The sequence below is a fragment of the Carcharodon carcharias genome, chromosome 20 (assembly GCF_017639515.1).
Source record: "Carcharodon carcharias isolate sCarCar2 chromosome 20, sCarCar2.pri, whole genome shotgun sequence".
NCBI lineage: Eukaryota > Metazoa > Chordata > Chondrichthyes > Lamniformes > Lamnidae > Carcharodon > Carcharodon carcharias.
The window spans coordinates 100,054,336-100,067,605 of NC_054486.1; the positions used below are offsets into that span (position 1 = coordinate 100,054,336).

The following is a 13,270-nucleotide window of genomic DNA, read 5'->3' on the forward strand; positions in this document are numbered from 1 at the left end:
CACACAGCTTTAGTTAATGACCATCTCTAAAAAGAGAATACATAACCATCTCCCCATGACATTTAATAGTATTACCACTGCTGAATTCCCCACCATTAACACCCTGGATGTTACTTTTGACCAGAAACTGAACTAAATACTGTGGCTACAAGAGCAGATCAGAGGCTGGGAATTCTGTGGCGGGTAACTCACCTCCTGGCTCCCCAAAGCCTGTCCACCATCTACAAGGCACAAGTCAGGAGTGTGAAGGAATACTCTCCAATTGTCTGGATGAGTGCAGCTCCAACAACACTCAAGAAGTTTGACTACCATCCAGGACAAAGCAGCCCACTTGATTGGCACCGCATCCACTTCTGCCACAACCAGTGCGCAGTGGCAGCAGTGTTTACCATCTACAAGAAACGGCCTTTCTTTAGAAGGGCCTCGTCAGCATGTGCCACTGTGGCTGCCACAACCCAGTGTAAATTCTAAACCAGCTCGGTCGAAGGGTCATGAGGACTCGAAACGTCAACTCTTTTCTTCTCCGCCGATGCTGCCAGACCTGCTGAGTTTTTCCAGGTAATTCTGTTTTTGCTTTTATCAATGCAAAGCAACTGTGGGCAAACTCCTGTCCCCTGGACACATCAAACCTGTGACAGCTTTTCATCTTCCCTCAAGCTGCATTGCGTCCATACCAGCCCCATCCAGGGGGTCCAGGAGATATTCTGAGGAACGAGAATCGGAGACCATGGGAAGGAACACAAGTTGTCTGTTTTTATCTGGACAGAGTAACCTTTAATAAAGATAACACTGGCCCAAGGTCTGTTATCGTGGCTTTATCTCACGATTTGTTAGTTTCTTACTCTAGAAGAGATCTTGCCGGAGGGAAGGATCTTTTGTTGAAAACTCAATCTGTTTACATATGGACTATTTACAAAGATTAAGTAAGATCAAGACACAGCTGGGGCTATTCTCCAAGATGCCTCGCAGTCATCTTCTCTCAGTGAGTAACATCACATTGACATAGTTCCTTAAGCACATGCTCAGTAGCTATTATTAGAGTTAACCCTTTACTCTGCACAAGGTAAATCAAAAAGTGGTGACCAAAGGCAAGTGTTTTGCGAGATGGGAACAGAGAACAGCTGCCATTTGAGGAGGGCAAAAGCACGTAGAACAACACAGAGTTCATGAAGATCCTAAATGTAAGGAATCCTCTGATTTTCTCCTGATTTCTGCTGACTTTGTGTTTAACTGAACTGATTTAAAGTGTCAGTAGACATAATATAGGTGGGTTGTAAAGTATACCAGCAACTGTGCCTATGAAATATTTTCAATTTAGCTGGCAAATATTTTTGCTGTCCTGATTTGAATGATTTATTGATCAGTAATTATTCAATCTCTATCTATAACACAAAAATGTGATAACATGAAATGGCTAAAAGCACTGAATGCTGCAAAGGCTATGGGCCCTGACTACATTTCAGCATTGGTACTGAAGACTTGTACTCCAGGAGTTGCCCCACCCCTAGCCAAGCTGGTTCAGCTTGCAACACTGGCATCTACCCAGCATTGTGGAAAATTGCTCAGGTATGTCCGATACAAAAAAGACAGGACAAATCCAACGCAGCCAATTACCGCCCCATCAGTCTACTCTTGATCATCAGCAAAGCGATGGAAGGTGTTGTTGACAGTGCTATCAAGCAGCCAGGGCCGCTCAGCTCCTGACCGCATTACAGCCTTGGTCCAAACATGGACAAAAGAGCTGAACTGAAGAGGCGAGGTGAGGGTGACTGCCCTTGACATCAAGGCAGCATTTGACCAAGTGTGGTATCAAGGAACCTTTGAGTATCTGGATTCAATGGGAATGAAGGGGAAAACTCTCCATCAATGTCCTTCCCCATATCATAAGGTCAGAAGTGGGGATGTTCGCTGATGATTGCAAAATGTTCAGCACCATTCATGACTCCACAGATACTGAAACAGTCTGTGTCCATAGAGACCCAGACAACATTCAGGCTTGGGCTGATAAGTGGCAAGTAACATTTGAACCGCACAACTGTCAAGCAATGCTGATCTCCAACAAGAAAAAATCTAACCATCTCCCTTTGATGTTCAATGGCATTACCACTGTCAACATCCTGGGGGTTATCACTGACCAGAAACTGAACTGGACTAGCCATATAAATACTGTGGCTACAAGAGTAGGTCAGAGGCTGGGAATTCTGAGACCAATAACTCACTCCCTGATTCTCCAAAGCCTGTCCATCATCTACAAGACGATAGTCAAGAGTGTGATGGAATACTCTCCACTTGCCTGAATGAGTGTGGCTCCAACAGTGTTTCAAGAAGCTAGACACCATCCAAGACAAAGCAGCCCGCTTGATTATCGAGTCGCCAAATAATTGCCCACCCCTTTGTAAAGACAATTCACAGCAATCTACAAACAGATCAACAGGCTCTTTGTGAGTGTGAAACATGTCCCACAAGTTATTTTGTTTCACCAATCTTCAAACCAAACATTTTATCGTTTTCCATCGTAAATACGAATTCCAGATTTATCTAGGCAATGATAGCATTCTTAAACTTTGAACGTTGGTTGCACTTTGGTAATACCCCCTCCAGCACCTTAAACAAGAAATCACATGTGAGCTAGTTGATGCTAAATACTATTCAGTCTAGGATGAGAGTTTAGGCTTCTAGCAGGTCAACTGGAAGAACGCAGCTCCTATCTATGTACCTTCAACACACCATACGGGCGATACAGGTTTTTACGCTTACCTTCTGATATTAATTCAGCTCCGGAGATGTTCCGCAGAACAGTAAAGCAGCTGTTTGAAGGGTTAGAGGGCGTGGAATCCTATATTGATGATGTGCTGGCCTGGTAAGCCTCACGAGAAGAACATGACCACAGACTGTGGCAGGTGCTGGCCAGAGCTAGAGAGAGGAACCTCAAGTTGAAGAAGAAAAAGTGCAAAATAGATCTTCATGAAATCAAGTGCTTGGGACATGTGCTAACAAGTGAGGGATTGAAGCCGGGCCTGAGTAAAATCGAAGCAGTTGTGAACATGCCACCCCCAGATTGTAAGAAAGACTTGGAGAGGTGCTTGGGAATGGTGACCTATCTTGGGAAATTCATTCCGAACATATAAGACCAGACAGCGCCACTCAGAGAACTTCTACAAAATGATGTGGAATGGCACTGGGAACAAAGTCACCAGGAAGCTTTGACCAGTCTGAAGAGAACACTGACCCAGGCACCAGTGTTCAAGTATTACGATGTCAGTCGGCTGGTCAAGATCTCAATGGATGCTTCAAAGAGCGGCCTGGGAGCTGCACAATGAGGCACCAGTGGCATATGCTTCAAAGGCAATGACTGAAACACAGCAGTGGTATGCCCAAATAGAGAAAGAAATGCTAGCAATTGTGTTTGGCCTAGAACGCATCCACCAGTTTGTCTATTGCAAAGACGTGAAGGTAGAGTCTGATCATAAGCCTTTGGAAGCTGTGCTTAAAAAGTCTCTGAACTGTGCACCACCAAGAATCCAAAGAATACTATTGCGTCTGCAGAGGTACCAGGTCAGAGTTAAATACAAACCGGGCAAGGAAATGTACATTGCAGATACTCTGTCACGTGCATACCTACCCATCACGGAGGAAGAGGATAAAGAAATGGAATCACAGGTTCACATGCTGACAAAGAACTTACCTGTGGTTGTAACCAAATTGGATGAGATCAGGAAAGCGACCAAGAGCTACGCCACCCTGAGAAAACTGCAGCTGATTGTGCAAGCTGGCTGGCCCACACTTCGGAGCAGAGCCCCTTCTGCTGTACAAGAATACTGGAACTTTCTTCAGGAACTTCATGTAGCAGAGGGAATATTTTTCAAGGAAGAAAAGATCATAATTCCTGCAACATTGAGGAAAGAAATGCTGCAGCCCATACATGAAAGTCACCTCAGCTTAGAAATATGCATGAGAAGAGCTCGAGGCCTGGAATGGAAGCATAAATTGGGGAAGAGTGAATGCGTGTGCAGTATGCCAAAAGTGCAGTAAGCCACAACAAAAAGAATCACTTCAGCTACACAGTGTTCCAGAGAGGGCCTGGCAGAAAATTGGAGTGGATTGGTTCACATTTGACAACAATGAGTACCTACTAGCAGTAGATTATTACTCAAAGTATTTTGAGACTGTGCTGCTGAGAAATGATAGTAACAGCATCACTGTAATAAATCATTTAAAATCAATTTTTGATCACCACAGCATACCTGAAGTGCTCATCTCAGATAATGGCCCACGACTCTCAGGCACTGAGTTTTGCAAATTTCCACAGGACTGGGAGCTTTGCCACACTACATCAAGTCTCAAATATCCATAATCCAGTGGAATGATGGAACATACCATGCAGATCTTAAATCACCTGTTGAAGAAGACAAAGGCAGAGGGAAGAGACCCCTACCTGGCTCTGCTGGATTTCAGGAATGCTCCATTAGAGGGCATTGGATCATCTTCAGCACAGAACCTGATGGGGAGAAGACTAAGAACTAAGCTTCCAACTGCACCCCACTGTTATTCCCATGGCCAGTGAGCTACAGCATGCAGGACCTGCTCAAACAGAGACAGCAGAAGCAGGAACAGTACTTGGACCAAAGCGCCCAACCTCTGCCTGACCTGAACATGGGAGAGACAGTGAGAATTCAACATGAAGGGATCTGGAATCCTGCTGTTGTCACAGGAATCACAGGAGAACCAACGTCTTACATAGTGCAGACTCCAAACGGACAACGGTACAGGAGAAACCAAAAATTCTTACAGAAAACAAATGAAACACAACCCTGCTCTGAACCAGAAAATGTAACCGAAGGTCAAAAATCAGAGTGCACCAATAAAACAACAGATAACCAGACACAACCTGAGGGTCCTTAAAACTATCCAAAGGGTGATAGTAACACAGAGCTGGGGAAGGCCCTTGTCCTTCAAAATCACCTCTGACATCATTCAGAATATCCAGTGGAAGAATTGTGAAAAAACCACAGGGATACAGAGATGACTGAAAGACAAAACAGATGGATCAAAACAGAGTGAGAAGGAATAGATAAGAGACTTTGTGTACTTGAGTTGCATGGAAGTTTTTTTTAAAAAAAGGAAATGGGGTGATAATAGCTGATTGTGGCTGTGGACTCCAGTACGAGATACGACACAGTACTCTATATTATATACAGGGTCACCTGACCTGGGTGTTGAAGGTCAGATAGCACATGTTGGAGCCTGTCTTGACAGAATTCAGTTACTGCAGATATGTGTTCATGCTAGGAAAATGTATTATCAATAAAGTTAGCTCAGCTACAATGTCGACTGCCTTTGTGCATCATTAAATAAAGAAACAAGAAGCAAGACAGCCACCTTCTCAAGAGCAATTAGGGAAGGGCAATAAATGCTGGCCTAGCCAGCGACACCCACATCCCATGAAAGAATGAAAAAAATAGCAAATACCTGGCTTCTTACAAGCGCTATTAAAATACTCCTAATTTAAATGCAGCATTTCCATATTGAGTATCGTATAAGTATTATAATTTAGATGAGGGGTGCCGTGATTGCTAATCCAACCTAACTAATTAACTAACCTAAGAAGGGTTCTTAATACAATCAATGCCATAACATGGTAGCTGTTGTCAACACAATTTCGTTTTAATCATGCGGCCCTCAAGAGCTCACCAAAAGTTATAAAGTGGTCAAATAATTGCCCACCCCTTTGAATAGACAATTCACAGCAATCTACAAACAGATTACCAGGCTCCTTGTGAGTGCGAAACATGTCACACAACTTATTTTGTTTCTCCAATCTTCAAACCAAACATTTTATCATTTCACATCATAAGTACTTATTTCAGCTTTATCTAGGCAATGATAGCATTCCTAAACTTTGAACTTTAGTTACACTCTGGTCATATCCTATGTTAAATATCTGATGGTGTACGTATGTTTTACTACAGCACACCGGTAGTGGTTAGGAGTCCTGATAATCAATGAAGGATGAATTGGGTCAAAACTTCAGGAAATTCATTCCTTTTGATTGAATCGCCATACACATGCAAAAATCACAGCCATGTACTGTTAACAACGTCTACCAAGCACTGCACATGATGGGTGACGGATTTAATTTCTTGCACTCAAATTTCAAAATGATCATGTCCTAAACGTGACACAATTCTACAATCGCTCCGCCCGATGTATTACACATTAAACCAGCAGGAGCACTAAAATAAAGGCAAAATACTGCGGATGCTGGAAATCTGAACACCTTCCTGAAGAAAAGTCATATTTGACTTGAAACATTAACACTGTTTCTCTCTCCAGAGATTATGCCAAACCATAAGACCATAAGACCATAAGATATAGGAGCAGAAATTAGGCCATTCGGCCCATCGAGTCTGCTCTGCCATTCAATCATGGCTGATAAGTTTCTCAACCCCATTCTCCCGCCTTCTCCCCGTAACCTTTGATCCCCTTACCAATCAAGAATCTATCTATCTCGGTCTTAAATACACTCAATGACCTGTTCTCCACAGACTTCTGTGGCAATGAATTCCATAGATTCACCACTTCCTGGCTAAAGAAATTTCTCCTCATCTCTGTTCTAAAAGGTCTTCCCTTTACTCTGAGGCTGTGCCCTCGGGTCCTAGTCACTCCTACTAATGGAAACATCTTCCCCACGTCCACTCTATCCAGGCCTTTCAGTATTCTGTAAGTTTCAATCAGATCTCCCCTCATCCTTCTAAACTCCATCGAGTATAGACCCAGAGTCCTCAAACGTTCCTCATATGTTAAGCCTTTCATTCCTGGGATCATTCTCGTGAACCTCCTCTGGACCCTCTCCAGGGCCAGCACATCCTTCCTGAGATACGGGGCCCAAAATTGCTCACAATATTCTAAATGTGGTCTGACCAGAGTCTTATAAAGATTCAGCAGCACATCCCTGCTTTTATATTCTAGACCTCTCAAAATAAATGCCAACATTGCATTTGCCTTCCTAACTACTGTGTCAACCTGCAAGTTAACCTTAACAGAATCCTGGACTAGGACTCCCAAGTCCCTTTGCACTCCAGATTTCTGAATTGTCTCCCCATTTAGAAAATAGTCTATGCCTCTATTCTTCCTACCAAAGTGCATGACCTCACACTTCCCCACGTTGTATTCCATCTGCCACTTCTTTGCCCATTCTCCTAACCTGTCCAAATCTTCTGCAGCCTCCCTGCCTCCTCAATACTATCTGTCCCTCCACCTATCTTTGTATCATCTGCAAACTTAGCCAGGATGACCTCAGTTCCTTCACCTAGATCATTAATGTATAAAGTGAAAAGTTGTGGTCCCAACACTGACCCCTGTGGAACTCCACTAGTCACTGGCCGCCATCCTGAGAAGGACCCCCTTATCCCCACTCTCTGCCTCCTGTCAGACAACTAATCTTCTATCCATGCTAGTACCTGCTGAGTATTTCTAGAACTTTCTGTTTTTATTTCAGATTTCCAGCCTTGGCAGTATTTTTCTTTTACATGATAAACAGAAATCGGGCTGAAATGCACCAAAAGCATGGACACAATTCGGAACAATTAAATCAAACAACTTCTCCTTTCTATAAATAACCTTCTGATCTTTTCATTGCAGTGAAGAAGCTGAACCTCACTCATATTTACTTAAAGCTCAGTTACTTATTAGCATTTGAAAGTGCATCAGCTTTATCTCACTGGGTAGCACTCTAACCAGTAAGGCAGGAGGCTGTAGGTTTAAGTCCCACTCCAGAGACTTGAGCACAAGATCTAAGCTGATACTTCCTGTGCAATAGTGAGGGAATGCTGCACGGTTGGAGGTGCAGCCTTTTGGATATGACATTAAACCCATGACCCCTCCTGGGTGGACATAAAAAACCCTATGGTGCTATTGAAGAAATATAGAAAATAGGGGTAGGAGTAGGCCATTCATTATGATCATGGCTGATCATAGTCTGCTCCCGCTTTTTCCCCATATCCTTTACACCTTTCTCCCCAAGAGCTATATCTAACTCCTTCTTGAAAACATACAATGTTTTGGCCTCAACTACTTTCTGTGGTAGTGAATTCCACAGGCTTACCACTCAAGGGTGAAGAAATTTCTCCTCATCTCAGTCCTAAATGGTCTATCCCATATCCTCAGACTGTGACCCCTGGTTCTAGACTCCCCCACCATCAGGAACATCCTTCTTGCATCTACCCTGTCTAGTCCTGTTAGAACTTTATAGGTTTCTATGAGATCCCCCCTCATTCTTCTGAACTCCAGGGAATATAATCCTAACCGACTCAATCTCTCCTCATATGTCAGTCCCGAGCTGGAGCGTTCCTCATCTACTGATTAATATCTCTCGCTCAATCCATGTCACCAAAGCAGATAATCTGAAAATTTACCTCAGTGCTGCTTGTGGAATCTCGCTTTGCCTCAAGACTACAAAAGTCCTTCATTAATTATAAGATGTTTTGGGACTTCCTGGGGTTGTGAAAGTCGCAAAAGAAATGCAAATTTTTTCTTCTCTTTTTTCATGCCCATGCTTGTAACTTTCTATATAAGGTCCTGGAGCATCTTGTTGTCTCCCAGTTCTACGCCCATCTTTCCTGAAGACTCTGTTTCAATTCCTCCATCCTGCACAGCTTCTGTCCACATCCTAGTTAATCCTGGCCAAAATCAGGAATGAAATCCTATGGGAATTATCACTCCCTGTCCTCCTCAACCCTCCTCATCACCTCTGTGTGATCACAAATTGTTTATTTTGCAGTCAGCAACCAGTGAGGTCATAACATTACTGACACTGACAGAGATAAAAAAAAATCCAGTAAAACTTGAGAAATGACTGGTACTGGTCCAAACTGGTCTGGTATATCTTAAAATGGAACTCCAGTTTGAACCAATTACCAGCCATTTCCAAGTTTTACTGCTTTTTCCCAGTGAACACATTTCACTAGCACAGATAAAACAGCCATCCAGTTCAGTGCTGGAAGGGTTATCAGCCATTCACAAGTCTGAACACAAGGGCTTCCCACATCTGTTGCAGTTACTCAGAACATTAAATTCAAGAACCTTTCTCACACGTCCCCAATCCCGACCACCCCTCCCAGCTCCCCGATCCAAAGCCTGGCAGAGATCCTAGACTACCGACTATCTAACTCTGGAGCACCGAAGCAGAGAGAGAGAACTCAGCCCCTGGGAACATACAAAGTCTAGTTCATCACCTGAGTGACAATATTACAAATCCAGAAAAGAATGTGGGAATTTTTCCATAATTTATTTTGTCACTGCTGGATAACCACTGATAAAAGCAACTTGAAGACGGTATTGTTTCCTATCTCCCCCTCATATCATTTTTCACATAATTGAGATCATATGGTTACAGGTTCACTAACGGCACATTAACCAGTCCCATCATTTAGATAATCTCAAATACCTTTATATCTGCCCACATTACACCCAGCCCGCCCAGCACCCCTCCCGCCCAGCACCCAGCCCGCTCAGCACCCTCCCGCCCAGCACCCAGCCCGCTCAGCACCCTCCCGCCCAGCACCCTCCCACCCAGCACCCCTCCCGCCCAGCACCCCTCCCGCCCAGCACCCAGCCCACTCAGCACCCTCCCGCCCAGCACCCTCCCGCCCAGCACCCCTCCCGCCCAGCACCCAGCCCGCTCAGCACCCTCCCGCCCAGCACCCCTCCCGCCCAGCACCCAGCCCGCTCAGCACCCCTCCCGCCCAGCACCCAGCCCGCTCAGCACCCTCCCGCCCAGCACCCCTCCCGCTCAGCACCCTCCCGCCCAGCACCCAGCCCGCTCAGCACCCTCCCGCCCAGCACCCTCCCGCGCAGCACCCAGCCCGCTCAGCACCCTCCCGCCCAGCACCCAGCCCGCTCAGCACCCTCCCGCCCAGCACCCAGCCCGCTCAGCACCCTCCCGCCCAGCACCCTCCCGCCCAGCACCCCTCCCGCCCAGCACCCAGCCCGCTCAGCACCCTCCCACCCAGCACCCTCCCGCCCAGCACCCAGCCCGCTCAGCACCCTCCCGCCCAGCACCCTCCCGCCCAGCACCCAGCCCGCTCAGCACCCTCCCGCCCAGCACCCTCCCACCCAGCACCCTCCCGCCCAGCACCCTCCCGCCCAGCACCCAGCCCGCTCAGCACCCTCCCACCCAGCACCCTCCCGCCCAGCACCCTCCCGCCCAGCACCCTCCCGCCCAGCACCCCTCCCGCCCAGCACCCAGCCCGCTCAGCACCCTCCCACCCAGCACCCTCCCGCCCAGCACCCAGCCCGCTCAGCACCCTCCCGCCCAGCACCTCTCCCGCCCAGCACCCAGCCCGCCCAGCACCCTCCCGCCCAGCACCCAGCCCGCTCAGCACCCTCCCGCCCAGCACCCCTCCCACCCAGCACCCAGCCCGCCCAGCACCCTCCCGCCCAGCACCCTCCCACCCAGCACCCTCCCGCCCAGCACCCAGTCTGCTCAGCACCCTCCCACCCAGCACCCTCCCGCCCAGCACCCTCCCGCCCAGCACCCTCCCGCCCAGCACCCAGCCCACTCAGCACCCTCCCGCCCAGCACCCTCCCGCCCAGCACCCAGCCCGCCCAGCACCCCTCCCGCCCAGCACCCAGTCTGCTCAGCACCCAGCCCACTCAGCACCCTCCCGCCCAGCACCCTCCCGCCCAGCACCCAGCCCGCCCAGCACCCCTCCCACCCAGCACCCTCCCGCCCAGCAGCCAGCCCGCCCTGTGCCCTGCCTCCCCTGCGCCCTGCCTCCCCTGTGCCCTGCCTCGCCTGCACCCCGCTCACCCTGCACCCAGCTTGCCCTGTACTCTGCCTGCCTTACACTCCGCTTGCCCCACACAATGGCCATCCTACACTCTGCACCCCTACACCCTGCCCCCCCCCACACCCTGCACCCCTACATCCTTCCCACCGTACACCCTGTCCCCTACACCCTGTCCCCCCTACACCCTGTCCCCTACACCCTGTCCCCCCTACACCCTGCCCCCCTACACCCTGTCCCCTACACCCTGCCCCCTACACCCTGCACCCCTACACCCTGCACCCCTACACCCTGCTCCCTACACCCTTCCCACCGTACACCCTGTCCCCTACACCCTGTCCCCCCTACACCCTGTCCCCCCTACACCCTGTCCCCCCTACACCCTTCCCACCCAACAACCTGCCCACCCTACACCCTGTCCCCCCTACACCCTGCCCCCCCTACACCCTGCCTACCCTATGCCCTGCACCCCTATGCCCTGCACCCCTATACCCTGCCCCCCCTACCCCCTTCCAGCCTCATTTCCAGCATGTATAGGCTCAGAACCCCTATTTGGCCCTGAAGCCTGCAAGAAAATCCTGTCCAATGTTTCAGGCTGACCTGAAATGTCAGAACGTGTCATTGACCGCTCGACCAGACCTTGCGTCCTGGAGTTACCGAAGGGTCCGGGGTCGGGTGCTCGGAGGGAGCTCGCGCCAATCCCCCCTGTTCCTTCAGGGTCGGTGCAATGATATGGTACACGGGAGGGTCCGCTCTTTCCAATGAGTCTTCCTAGGTGGAGGTTTTCTCTCTCTCCACAGATGCTGCCAGAACTGCTGAGCATTCCCAGCGTTTCCAGCTTTTATTTCAGACTTCCAGCATATTTTGCTTTTGTTTTTGTGATTATTGATTCTGTGCAGTCCAGGGTTACCAGAGCCCATAAATACCAGGGCCAAAGTCTAGCATGTTGAACTGGTTGTTACTTAACTATGAGAGGTTGTAACTTGATATTAAAGCTTTAAAGGAGGAAGCGAAAGAATGATTTTGCCACATGGACTACGAATGATTTATTATTTGTCAAGGACACAAAGCTTAAATATTAAGCTATCTTTTCTCTTTACACAGCTGCTTGACCTGCCTTGTGTTTCCAACATATTCTGCCTGGTTTTCAGATTTCCAGCATTTGCAGCTGCTGCTGTTCACTCTGCCGCTGCTTACCTTGTGTGTGAGAGATGTGTACAACAGATACCCAGCCTGTGTGTGTACCACACCCTTAGGCTTCCCAGTGCTCCCCGATGTGTACAACAGGAACAACATATCCTCACTCTCCATGGCAACAGGATCACACACTGCTTCTTCTTTCATCATTTCCTGGAAAATGAGCCATTGTTTAGCCATATAATATATAATAAACAGGACTAGAAAGATACCATCCAAACTCTGTTTGAAACTTTTGACTTTTTAGTTTAAGTTTCACAAAGACAGCTTTTACACTGTCTTCATTAAGTTAAACTATCTGACTCCGTAGAGGATTGAAGGCTATAGGAATTAACAACAACAAAGCTCATCAAATGCCATGTGGGATACTGTGGTCCCGGTCTAGTTGAGACTGGGAGTAAATCCATGGAACACTGTATGGGTTGAAAAAAAAAAGTTTAGGGTTGATACTTTGGAACTTTTCCTCAGTTTCTTTTCAGGTACAGATAGTGCAGGTTGAACCCATTATGGAGACCTGGGAGGGTGAACTGGACAGCTAATCCTTATGCTCTCACAGCCTTGGTATTTTCCAGTGTGAGTATTAGTATAATAACTCTTTCACACATTGGTATCAAATTCCTTTGGTTCCTATTTCAACAGACATGTCAATCCATTTATTGCGACTAAGCACCTGTTAAAATTGCAAACATTTTATACAAATGTTCCTATGGTAACATTTGCACTGTGTCATCTCCAGGCCTTTGCACTTTTATAAACTCCCACCATCAGGGCCTAATTTAAAAATCACTCTGGTGAAAGCGGAAAACGCCAGGGGCTTGAACACAAAATCCAGTGCACTACTGAGAGAGTGCTGCACAGTTGGAGGTGCCGCCTTTCTAATGAGACATTAAAACTAGGCCTCGCCTATCCTCAGATAGATGTACAGTGGGACAGTAGGTAGACCAGTAATCCGGAGGCCTAACCTAACATTCTGCAGGCGTGAGTTCAAATCCCACCATGGCGTCTGGGAGAAATTCAATTAATTAATAAAGCTGGGAATGAAATACTGGCATCAGTAATGGTAACCTTGATTAAAGGTAGTATTGTTGTAAAAACTCATCGGGTACATAATATTCTTCAGTGGAGGAACTCTGATGTTTTTACCTGGTCTGGCCTACATGTGACAATGTGGTTGACTCTTAGCTGCCCCAGCAAGCCATTCAATTGTATCAAAACCGCTACAGGAAAAAAAAAGGCAGTATGGGAAAAAAACAGATTATCTTGCCTCAAACTGAATGCTACACTTC

The 13,270-nt window shown here is 47.5% G+C and overlaps 1 protein-coding gene across 1 annotated transcript in view; it reads right to left on the reverse strand.

Annotated features, from left to right (window-relative positions):
• LOC121292511 (acetyl-coenzyme A synthetase 2-like, mitochondrial) overlaps nt 1-13,270 on the reverse strand; it is a 72,605-nt gene that overhangs the window by 39,393 nt on the left and 19,942 nt on the right. Inside the window, exon 5 of the mRNA XM_041214569.1 lies at nt 11,985-12,137. Within this exon, the coding sequence (XP_041070503.1) occupies nt 11,985-12,137 (153 nt within the window). The remainder of the gene's footprint in view (nt 1-11,984; nt 12,138-13,270) is intronic.